Source organism: Bufo gargarizans, chromosome 2 (genome assembly GCF_014858855.1).
Source record: "Bufo gargarizans isolate SCDJY-AF-19 chromosome 2, ASM1485885v1, whole genome shotgun sequence".
NCBI classification, from domain to species: Eukaryota; Metazoa; Chordata; class Amphibia; order Anura; family Bufonidae; genus Bufo; species Bufo gargarizans.
In genome coordinates this window covers 346,882,380-346,895,042 of record NC_058081.1, presented here as the reverse complement: position 1 = coordinate 346,895,042, position 12,663 = coordinate 346,882,380, and the positions used below count along the sequence as shown (strand labels likewise).

The 12,663-nt window shown below is 47.0% G+C and overlaps 1 protein-coding gene across 1 annotated transcript in view; it reads right to left on the bottom strand.

Annotated features, from left to right (window-relative positions):
- LOC122928140 (tetraspanin-17-like) overlaps positions 1-12,663 on the bottom strand; it is an 84,106-nt gene that overhangs the window by 12,234 nt on the left and 59,209 nt on the right. The window contains exon 5 of the mRNA XM_044280697.1: positions 12,232-12,357. Within this exon, the coding sequence (XP_044136632.1) occupies positions 12,232-12,357 (126 nt within the window). The remainder of the gene's footprint in view (positions 1-12,231; positions 12,358-12,663) is intronic.

Genomic DNA, 12,663 nt, shown 5'->3' with positions numbered 1-12,663 from the left:
CTGAATGTCGATTGAGGCCATGAAATCCCCTCTTTCCAGGGAGGCCACTGCGGACCTGAGAGACTCCATCCGGAATCTCTGCAGTCGGAGAAAACGGTTCAGGCGTTTTAGGTCCAAGATCGGACGCACTGAGCCTTCCTTCTTGGGAACCACAAAGAGGTTCGAGTAGAACCCCCTGAACCTTTCCGTCGGAGGCACGGGGGCGACGACACCCTTGTCCATTAGAGAGTGAATGGCCGCGAAGAAGGCGGCCACTCGTACGGGATCTCGCGGAGGACGGGATCGGAAGAAACGGTCTGGCGGAATGGACGCAAATTCGATTTTGTATCCGCAAGATACAATCTCGAGCGCCCATGCGTCTGAGATGTGGGCCCGCCATACGTTCCTGAATAGGAGAAGGCGGCCCCCCACCCGGGTGGGTGGGGGCGCACCTTCAGGCAGAGGGCTGCTGGCCTGTGGGAGCCCGTGCAGGCTGGGACTTGCGCCAGGTAGGTTGCGTCCGAAAAAAACGGCTTCTTGCGTCTATCCTGGGCTGGGCCAGAGGAAGAAGAACTGGCCGCGGGTCTAGACCCGGTGGGCTTGCGAAAGGACCGAAAACGGGACGAACCAGCGCGACCACGGGGGGCGCCCATTGGCCTGGACTGGGGGAGGTGAGTACTCTTCCCACCCGTGGCCTCTGATATAAGTTCGTCCAGACGGGTTCCGAACAGGCGGGAACCCGTGAATGGTAGGCCGGCCAAAGAGCGTTTGGAAGCGGCGTCCGCCGCCCAAACCTTCAGCCAGAGTTCCCTCCTGACAGAAACTGCCAGGGCAGAGGAACGGGCAATGAGGGCACCCGCATCAAGGGAGGCCTCACAGACGAATTTTCCGGCCTGAACAATTAGTTGGGCTAAGGAACGGAGGTCCTGAACAGGGACGTCCGACCCTAACTCCCGTTCCAGTTGCAAACCCCATTCAGAGACCGCTTTGCCAACCCAGGCGGAGGCAAAGACCGGTCTAAGGGCCGAACCAGAGGCAGTAAATATGGCCTTGGAGAGGGATTCCGTACGACGGTCCTCAACAGACTGGAGGGAAGATCCGTCCTGTACAGGAATAGTAGTGCTTTTGGACAGGCGAGCCACGGGAGGATCAACCTTAGGCGGGGATGTCCACGTGGTCACAGAATCCGCTGGAAAGGGATAACAAATGTCCAGCTTTTTGGGTGTAATAAAGCGGACGTTAGGCCGAGTCCAAGCCTTGGATACCACAGAAGAAAAATCAGCGTGTATGGGAAAAACCTTGGAGGCCTGTTTGGGGCGGAGAAAGGACACGCCGGCCTGTTCAGAGCTGGGGGGGTCATCGTGTAGCTGAAAGGTATCACGGATGCTAGTGACAAGATGCCCCACCGCGGACGCCAATTTGGACGGAAGCTCTGAGTCCATGTCCACGTCCGAATCCGCCAGTTCTCCCTCAGAAAGCGTATCCCTTTGAGAGGATAGACTTGACTGAGCTCGCACGCATGGCGGAGAGAGCGAAGCATCTGGAGAAGATGTGCGCTCAACCCTTGAACGTTTCTGAGTATGCCGGGCCCTGGAAGATTCGCTGGGAGGCAGGGAACCAGTGGGGGCGGCAGAAACGGTAGTCCCAGCGGGTGCGACAGGGATTGTGGCAGCCTGCGGGAGAGGCGGTCTATCCACGAGACGGCCCACTACGTGTGTAAGGCTTTCCACCGCCTGAGACAGAGACCTAGCCCAGTCAGGGGGTTCAGAGGCACCGGGGGGCGCAGCGGGAAGCGGGCCCTGCACCGGGGCCTGACATGCAAGGCAATGCGGCTCAGATTGCCCACGCGGAAAAAGTTCCTTACAGGCGGTACAGGCATGGTACCAGGGTTTGGGGGCACCTGTGGGATCTGACATGCTGAAGTGTGGTTGTACTCTAATATAGAGACCACAAAGGGTTATAGCAGCTATGACCAGGAGGGTTAGGAGAGGGTTAACTGTCCTACCAGTGCCTCAGAAGAACGTCAGGAGATGGCCCAGATCAGCAGCAGCAGAGAAGCAGTGAACAGCAGTGAGCAGCAGAGAGCGCCCACAGAAGCCGAGCGATGTACACAGGAGGTTAGAGTCCCCCACCGTGTCCCAGCTTCCTGTCAGGAGTGAGGAAGCGCGGGAAACCTCAGCAGAAAGCGCGGGGAACAAGCTCCGCCCCCTCCAGCGCTTGAAATGTCTCCTGTGAAGGAGAACGTAGCTCCGCCCCCAAAATGACGCGCGGAAGCCCCGCCCCCTGCCGGGACCGCTAAGCCCCGCCCCCCGTTCTCGGCGGGAAGGGGGAGAGAGAGAAGAGAAAAATGGAGTCAGCCCCGATGAGGGGGAGGGGGGGGGGGGAGAAAGATAGCAGCGTGGGGGGGAAAAGCGTGGGGGTGCTGAGGATGCTGCTGTGCTGCATTGTCCTGCAGATGAGCGCTCAGAATGAGCGACCACGGGTGCCCCCCTTACCCAGAGGGGTAGATGCTGCAGATAGGGACGGGGTATGGGCTGGAATAGCCATCTCACCGTGCGACGTCTTCACCCTCAGTCCTTTCCAGCAGGGTCGCCCCTTCAGCCACTGGCACCGCAGTGGCAGGAAGCTGGAAGAGGGGCTTGGCGTGCGGGCGACCCCCTAGCTGGCGGGATGTAGGGGAGCCATTGCTGCCCAGATCCTCCTATTGCTTCTGTGGGGGAGGCAGCAGTGCAGATAAGTTGGCACTGGCGCAGCTCAACCCCGGGAGAGCAGAGAGGTCAAATGCGTCTCTGGTATCCCTAGGAAAAAATAAAATAACAAAATTAGAAGAAAAAGTAAAAATAACAAGGAGAAAACAGCCCTGCAGTAGCAGGGAGTGTCTTGCCTCCTTGGACACTAAGCTAAAACTGGTAGCCTCTATCTCCAGGCTGAGGGTATAGCTGATGGAGGAGGGGCTTAACAGTTTTACTTAGTGTCACGCCTCCTAGGGAGCTGAGCTATACCCAAGGTCTGTGTCCCCCAAGGAAAATGGGCGAGAAAAGACTGCGATCGGTGGCGTAATTTTACACCACCAATCGCAGTCCGAGGATTTGCAGAGGCGGAGCTGGCCCTGGTGCTGAACGCCGCTGTCCAGGGTGCTGATTGGTGCAGAGGAGAGAGGCGCGAGATTCAAACTTCCTGCGCTCCTCTCTCCCCTCCTCTTCCTGTCCAGCACCAGCTCCTGTGTCCCCCTAAATCGGCATCCATCACCCTCCTGCACCCATCGCCACCCAGGTAGGTTAGGGTCAGTGAGGGAGAGGCACCTTTAGGCAGGGATAGAAGGGAAAAGTTAGAAAAAAAAAAAAAAAAAAAAGCACATTTATTCCAAACTTTTTTTTTTCAACTTTCAGACCCCAGACCCCCCCTGCCACTTGCCCCCCCGCATCCCCCCCACCACCAGCCCCCCCCCCCCCCACCAACCCCCTCCCCCACCAGCCCCCCGAAAAACCCAGTGTCAGGCAATACTGGAGTGGGGACGTCCTGTACCAGACCCCACTGTACAGTATGGTCATGACACGTCACCGGTTTGAGGCCATCCGGAAATGTCTGCATTATTCCGATAATGCAGCATGTCCACCCCGAGGTGATCCTGCCTATGACCGGCTGTACAAGATACGGCCGGTCATCGATCACTTTGGGGCCCCATTTCAGCAGGCCTACGTACCTGGAAGGGAGGTCGCGGTTGATGAGTCTCTCGTTGCGTTCAAGGGGAGACTCAGTTTCCGCCAATACATTCCCACAAAGCGGGCGAGGTATGGCGTGAAGCTATACAAAATTTGTGAGAGTACCTCAGGGTACACTTACAAATTTCGTGTGTACGAGGGGCGAGATTCCCGGATTCAACCACCAGAATGTCCCCCCACTCTGGGTGTTACCGGGAAACTCGTGTGGGACCTTATGTACCCACTGCTGGATAAGGGTTACCACTTGTACGTGGACAACTTTTATACCAGCATTCCCTTGTTCAGGTCCCTTGCCGCCAGATCCACGTTCGCTTGTGGGACCGTGCGGAAAAATCAACGCGGCCTCCCTGCCTACCCCCTCCAGGTACCTATCCCCAGGGGTGAGACCCGTGCACTTACCAGTGGAAACCTGTTGCTGGTCAGGTATAAGGACAAGAGGGATGTCCTTATGCTGTCCACAATCCACGGTAACAGCACCACCCCAGTCCCTGTGCGAGGTACCGCGGCAACGGTCCTCAAGCCCGATTGTATCGTCGACTACAATCGGTATATGGGAGGAGTTGATCTCTCTGATCAAGTCCTCACGCCATATAACGCCATGCGCAAAACCCGGGCATGGTACAAAAAAGTTGCGGTCTACATGGTGCAGGTTGCCATGTACAACTCTTTTGTACTATCCCGAAGCGCTGGCAGCACAGGGACATTCCTCCAATTCTATGAGGCAGTCCTCAAAGACCTGATCTTTTCGGACCGGGAAAGAGCAGGCCGGAGTACCTCGGGAACTGGAGGCGCCCGGATCGTCCCTGGCCAACACTTTCCAGGTGTGGTCCCCCATACTGGAAAGAAGGGACGAACCCAAAAAAAGTGCAGAGTGCGTCACAAGAGGGGGATACGGAAGGACACCACAACTCAATGTGACACGTGCCCCGATCATCCGGGCCTCTGCATTATCGATTGCTTCAGGGAGTATCACACTTCCATGGAGTACTAAATTTTTATAATCCCCAACAGTTCACTAGAGAACATAAAACACTATGGCTCTCAGACTTTAGAGACACGAAAACAATTTTTCTTTCCCCAAAAAATATTAGTTTTAGTGCAGGCATCCTCAAACTGCGGCCCTCCAGATGTTGTAAAACTATAACTCCCAGCATGCCCAGACAACCTACAGCCATCATCAGGGCATGGTGGGAATTGTAGTTTTACAACATCTGGAGGGCCGCAGTTTTAGGATGCCTGCTTAGTGTCTCCAAAGTCTGAGAGCCATACATATTGGGCATCGTCGCGTGCGTAAAAGTCGTCGCTATAAAAATAACTTTTTACCAAACGCCTCGGATGAACGGTGTTAAAAATATAAAATAAAAACGGTGCCAAAACACCTATTTTTGGGCAAAATTTAAATTTAAATCCATTTTGCCGGTAATAAAGCAAGGGTTAACAGCCAAACAAAACTAAACATTTATTGCCCCAATTCTGTAGTTTGCAGAAACACCCCATATGTGGTCGTAAATGGCTATATAGCCGCACGGCAGGGCATAGAACGAAGGGAACTCCATACGGTTTCTGGAAGGCAGATTTTGATGGACAGTTTTTTTTTTTACACCATGTCCCATTAGAAGCCCCCCCTGATGTAGCCTAGACTAGAAACTCCAAAAAAGTGACCCCATCTAAGAAACTACACCCCTCAAGGTATTCAAAAATTACTTTACAAACTATGTTAACCCTTTAGGTGTTCCACAAAACTAAATAGCGAATGTAGAAACAATTTTAGAATTACATTTTTTTGTTACATTGCCTCAAAAAAGAGTAATATAGAGCAACCAAAAATCTAATTTACCCCAAAAATTGTCCCAAAACAACAACCACCTTATCCCGTAGTTTCCTAGATGGGGTCACTTTTATGGAGTTTCTACTCTAGGGGTGCATCAGGGGGCTTGAAAGGGTACATGGTGTAAATAAACCAGTCCAGCAAAATCTGCCTTCCAAAAACCGTATGGCGTTCCCCTTCTTCTATGTCCTGCCGTTTAGCCAAATAGTAGTTTACGACCACATTTGGGGTGTTTTTGCAAACTACAGAATCAGGGCAACCCATTTTGAGTTTTGTTTGGCAGTTAACCCTTGTTTTACTCCTGGAAAAAACTGATTATATTGGAAAATTTTCCAAAAAATAGAAATTTCAAAATTGTTTCTCCATCTGCCATTAACTCTTGTGGAACACCTAAAGGGTTAACAAAGTTTGTAAACCCAGTTTTGAATACCTTGAGGGGTGTACTTTCTTAGATGGAGTCACTTTTTGAAATTTCTATTCTAGGGGTGCAACAGGGGGCTTCAAATGGGACATGGTATAAACAAAACCAGTCCTGCAAAATCTGCCTTCCAAAACCCATATGGTGTTCCCCTCCTTCTATGTGCTACCGTTCGGCCAAACAGTAGTTTACGACCACATATGGGGTGTTTTTGCAAACTACAGAATCAGGGCAACCCATTTTGAGTGTTGTTTGGCAGTTAACCCTTGTTTTACTCCTGGAAAAAATTGATTATATTGGAAAATTTTCCAAAAAATAGAAATTTCAAAATTGTTTCTCCATCTGCCATTAACTCTTGTGGAACACCTAAAGGGTTAACAAAGTTTGTAAACCCAGTTTTGAATACCTTGAGGGGTGTACTTTCTTAGATGGAGTCACTTTTTTGAAATTTCTATTCTAGGGGTGCAACAGGGGGCTTCAAATGGGACATGGTATAAACAAAACCAGTCCTGCAAAATCTGCCTTCCAAAACCCATATGGTGTTCCCCTCCTTCTACAGACGTGGACAAAATTGTTGGTACCCTTTGGTCAATGAAAGAAAAAGTCACAATGGTCACAGAAATAACTTTAATCTGACAAAAGTAATAATAAATTAAAATTCTATAAATGTTAACCAATGAAAGTCAGACATTGTTTTTCAACCATGCTTCAACAGAATTATGTAAAAAAATAAACTCATGAAACAGGCATGGACAAAAATGATGGTACCCCTAGAAAACACAGAACATAATGTGACCAAAGGGACATGTTAATTCAAGGTGTGTCCACTAATTAGCATCACAGGTGTCTACAACCTTGTAATCAGCCATTGGGCCTATATATATGGCTCCAGGTAATCACTGTGTTGTTTGGTGATATGGTGTGTACCACACTCGACATGGACCAGAGGAAGCAAAGGAAAGAGCTGTCTCAAGAGATCAGAAAGAAAATTATAGACAAGCATGTTAAAGGTAAAGGCTATAAGACCATCTCCAAGCAACTAGATGTTCCTGTGAGTACAGTTGCACATATTATTCATAAGTTTAAGATCCATGGGACTGTAGCCAACCTCCCTGGACGTGGCCGCAGGAGGAAAATTGATGACAAATCTAAGAGACGGATAATCCGAATGGTAACAAAAGAGCCTAGAAAGACTTCTAAAGAGATTCAAGGTGAACTTCATGCTCAAGGAACATCAGTGTCAGATCGCACCATCCGTCGTTGTTTGAGCCAAAGTGGACTACATGGGAGACGACCAAGGAGGACACCATTGTTGAAAACGAATCATAAAAAAGCAAGACTGGAATATGCCAAACTACATGTTGACAAGCCACAAAGCTTCTGGGAGAATGTCCTGTGGACAGATGAGACAAAAATCGAAGTTTTTGCCAAGGCACATCAGCTGTATGTTCACAGACGAAAAAATGAAGCATATCAAGAAAAGAACACTGTCCCTACTGTGAAACATGGAGGAGGCTCTGTTATGTTCTGGGGCTGCTTTGCTGCGTCTGGCACAGGGTGTCTTGAATCTGTGCAGGGTACAATGAAATCTCAAGACTATCAAGGAATTCTAGAGAGAAATGTACTAGCCAGTGTCAGAAAGCTTGGTCTCAGTCGCAGGTCATGGGTCTTGCAACAGGACAATGACCCAAAACACACCGCTAAAAACACCCAAGAATGGCTAAGAGGAAAAAATTGGACTATTCTAAAGTGGCCTTCTATGAGCCCTGACCTCAATCCTATTGAGCATCTTTGGAAGGAGCTGAAACATGCAGTCTGGAAAAGGCACCCTTCAAACCGGACACAACTGGAGCAGTTTGCTCATGAGGAGTGGGCCAAAATACCTGCTGAGAGGTGCAGATGTCTCATTGACAGTTACAGGAAGCGTTTGATTGCAGTGATTGCCTCAAAAGGTTGCGCAACAAAATATTAAGTTAGGGGTACCATCATTTTTGTCCATGCCTGTTTCATGAGTTTATTTTTTTACATAATTCTGTTGAAGCATGGTTGAAAAACAATGTCTGACTTTCATTGGTTAACATTTATAGAATTTTAATTTATTATTACTTTTGTCAGATTAAAGTTATTTCTGTGACCATTGTGACTTTTTCTTTCATTGACCAAAGGGTACCAACAATTTTGTCCACGTCTGTATGTGCTACCGTTCGGCCAAACAGTAGTTTACGACCACATATGGGGTGTTTTTGCAAACTACAGAATCAGGGCAACCCATTTTGAGTGTTGTTTGGCAGTTAACCCTTGTTTTACTCCTGGAAAAAATTGATTATATTGGAAAATTTTCCAAAAAATAGAAATTTCAAAATTGTTTCTCCATCTGCCATTAACTCTTGTGGAACACCTAAGGGGTTAACAAAGTTTGTAAACCCAGTTTTGAATACCTTGAGGGGTGTACTTTCTTAGATGGAGTCACTTTTTTGAAATTTCTATTCTAGGGGTGCAACAGGGGGCTTCAAATGGGACATGGTATAAACAAAACCAGTCCAGCAAAATCTGCCTTCCAAAACCCATATGGTGTTCCCCTCCTTCTATGTGCTCCCGTTCGGCCAAAAAAAAAAAAAAACTCTTGTGGAAGACCTAAAGGGTTAATAAAGTTTGAAAAAACAGTTTTGAATACCTTGAGGGGTGTAGTTTCTAGAATGGGGTCATTTTTGGGAGGTTTCTATTATCTAAGCCTCACAATATGACTGCAAACCTGAACTGGTCCATAAAAAGTGGGATTTTGAAGATTTCTCAAAAATTTCAAAATTTGCTTCTAAACTTCTAAGCCTTGTAACATCCCCAAAAAATAAAATATCATTCCCAAAATGCTACAAACATGAAGTAGACATATGGGGAATGTAAAGTCATCACAATTTTTGGGGGTATTACTATGTATTACAGAAGTAGAGAAACTGAAACTTTGAAATTTGCTAATTTTTCAAAATTTTTGGTAAAAAATGTATTTTTTTATGCAAAAAAATTAACTTTTTTGACCCCATTTTAGCAGTGTCATGAAGTACAATATGTGACGAAAAAACAATCTCAGAACGGCCTGGGTAAGTCGAAGCGTTTTAAAGTTATGAGCACTTAAAGTGACACTGGTCAGATTTGCAAAAAATGGCCTGGTCCTTAAGGTGAAAATGAGCCTGGTCCTTAAGGGGTTAAAGGGCATCTGTCAGCAGACTTGTACCTATGAAACTGGCTGACCTGTTACATGTGTACTTGGCAGCTTGGAGCAGAGAAGTTTAAAGCCCATACCAATCCTACCACTGTTAACCTTCTGCAGAAAAAAAATTAAATATATATATATATATATATATATATATATATATATTTTTTAAAAATTACAGGGATCGCTGCGGGAGAAGCGGCCAACAAATGCACATGTGCAGAGAGAGGCGAACCTGATCGAAGCCAGCCAGCAATGCATCTGAAGCTCTGTGTCCGCGCGTGCGCACTAAGAGGTAAGGAGATCTGATGGTCGTTTATCTTGTGAAATCTCCTTACCCTCACACTGCGCACGCGCGGACACAGCGCTTCAGACGTATTGCTGGCTGGCTTCGATCAGGTCGGTCTCTCCCTGCACATGTGCATTTGGTGGCTACTTCTCCCGCAGAGCTCCCTGTAATTTTAATTTACCCGTGGTAGTGTGTTTGCGCTGAGGCGCACAACCTCTCCTCCAGCTGATCTTCGTTATGTCCGGTGCCGCCGCGTCACCGAAAGCGACGAGAGGTAAGGGATTTTCACAGGGTATGGTTTTGTTAGAACAGTGGAAAGCAATGCTTTGGATTTAGTTTATCAAGAGATTTGGACATTTTTAAGCCTTGCCTGATGAGGGGTTTGGCTTATCAGAAATGCACTCAATTTTAGTGTATTATTGGAGTAAATCTAAGCCAGCAAATAGGTGGGATAACATTAATCTACACAGCCTAAAGATGCACCAGATTTATCTGCACTGTGATAAATCTGGCTAATGACTGTCCAAGCTTAAATAGTCTTACTTTTAAACAGCATTAGTAAATCTGTCCCAACAAATCTTTATGGAGAGGAATGATCACAGTAGTGACATAGGAATTGTGTGGTGCAATAAAATGCACTTCTCCCCTCAGGTCAATAAGGCAATTGTAGGGAGCAAACAGTTAGTTCCCAATGATCCCATGCCTGACCCATGTAAAAGGGCTTGTTTGGTGCAGAGAAGTTCTCTCCATGCAGTGGCTGGGGTTGACAGGTGTGGAAATCTCAGGCGTTTCTTTCGTGTATATTCATAAAAATTTGGGTGGGGAGTCAGTTATGGATAATAATGGTCCTTTTGCATGGACCAAAAGTGTTCGTAGAAAAGCTAGTTCCCAATAACTGGCTGGTGTAAAGGTGCCAGCAAACACTCGCCCATCGGGTGATCATGTCATGTGAATGCATTTTCTTTGACTTTTAGGCAATCATCGGGAATATTTGGTTCATTCCCGACAACTGCCAGTAACTAGTCCAGATAAACGGTCTGCAGTTTTTGAAGCCAAAGCCAGCAAGGGATTCAAAGAAAGAGTCTTTCCCTTTTCACGTGTGCTCCGTTCATGATCAGATCCTGGCTCTGGCTTCAAAAACTGCATCTAAAAACCTAAACGTGGTTTCACACTTTTTAGTTGTGATTTTTGATGCATGTTTTTGCACCAAAGCCAGGAAAAGATCCAGGAAGAAAAACTGCCACAAAGACTGCAAGATTTTTTCTCAAAAATCCAACTTAAGGGGCCCAATTATCAGCAGAAAGGAACGTTTGTCTTCAAATCACAATGAAGGAACATTAATCATGCAAAAAACAAGCAAATACTGATTGGTTCTGATAAGGTGGGGTAAAAATTATCTTTGGTTGACATCTCCCTGTGAAAATTAGACAAGCTGCAGACTATGTAATAAAATAGTCATATAAACAATCAGATTTTTCAAGCAGCCCTACATTTTTTTACCTACTGTATGTAAAAGTTCCTCAGACATGTGTAGGGCCCCAGAGTGGCATTACCACTTTACTCCGCTACTGTCTTTATTGGTCTAATATAATGTCACCAGCAGTTGCCCGGGAAATGGGAGAACAACAGTTACTCCACTCTGTGGAGGAGTGGGCGAGTTATACTTCCTGCAGGAAGGGTGGGTCCCAGTTTCTAGTCCGTTCTAGCTCACCCCCTGCTAGGGGTAAGGTCTCTGCTGGGCGTGCCCTAGCCTAGCCAAGCCAGCCAGAGCACCCTCAGCCCTGCTAGATGTGGAGGCCAGAGCTTAAAGCCTCAGGAGCCAGGAGGAGAATTCCCTGGCATAATTAAGAGACAGACTATAAAGAGAGAAGTTGCAGCATAAAGAATAAGCTAAGTTATACAGCAAGCCTGTCAGTACAGCAGAGTCAGAGAGCAACAGATGTAGCAGAGTTGAGTTTGCCTGCCAAGTTTAATGCTAAAGCCTGCTTGGACCAAGATCAAGTCTGTAAACCGTGTTAGAGAACGTTTAATGAAAGTAAAACCGTTATTCAACCGCATACAAGGTCTGGACTCAATTTACTTCTTACATCCCTCAATTACTACCCCCTATTTGTCTGCTTCGGAGCCAACGCCTGGGGGTCCAGCTGTATCTAGGTAGGAGCACTGTGACACTTGCACTCAACATAAAGGGACATTTTAGGCCACCCTATACCACCCGGCCATTCCTACACCTGGGTACTCGGGTCATCCTTTAGGGCCCCAGGGGGCAGGCTGCTGCACATGTGCCAACTGACTTGCTATGTCGTCAACTGGCGCTCATTAGCAGGCATGTAAAAGGACCCATAGGGAACATTTATACGGGCAAATAAACTAACTGTAACAAGCGCTGATCAATGATGTGGCCCGTCAACTGGAGCTTGTTTTCTCATATTTACGTCTTACAACATCCGTACTTTTTTAGTTTTTTTTAGATAAGATCGTCCATCTCCATTCCTCCGTACAATTAAATTACAAGAGACAGGCAAAAGCAGCAAGACCAGCAATAATTTGTAGGTCAGCATAAAAGAAGCGATGGGCAAAATAACAGAATTATGGTTTGCAGTTCAATCTCTGGACATGTTTAAACTGGCAACGAACAAACCATTACATAATTATCGACCCAAGTAAATGGACCTTAAGAAATAAAAAAAACTATGAAATCTCATCCATTTACAAAAGCAAAACACACATACAGTATAACAACTGTCAGACATCATGAAAGATAACCGCCTTGTGCAAGAAACCTACTGCAGGGTCCTTCACACAACACGAGAACGGCACTCCACAGCGCTCTCGGCTCGGATTAGAATCTGTGCAATTGAAGTAAATGTTGAGGTTCCAGTCATTGGGTCCATGAGCACCACAGCAGGACCACTATTGAAAGAAAAGAACAATTATGTCGCAATCATCAAACAATAAGGGTACTTTCACACTTGTGTTTTTCTTTTCCGGCACCGAGTTCCGTCACAGGGGCTCTATACCGGAAAAGAACTGATCAGTTTTATCCCTATGCATTCTGAATGGAGAGTAATCTGTTCAGGATGCATCAGGATGTCTTCAGTTCAGTCGTTTTGACTGATCAGGCAAAAGAGAAAACCGCAGCATGCTATGGTTTTCTCTCCGGCGAAAAAAAACTGAAGACTTGCCTGAACGCATTTTTTCCCATAGGAATGTATTAGC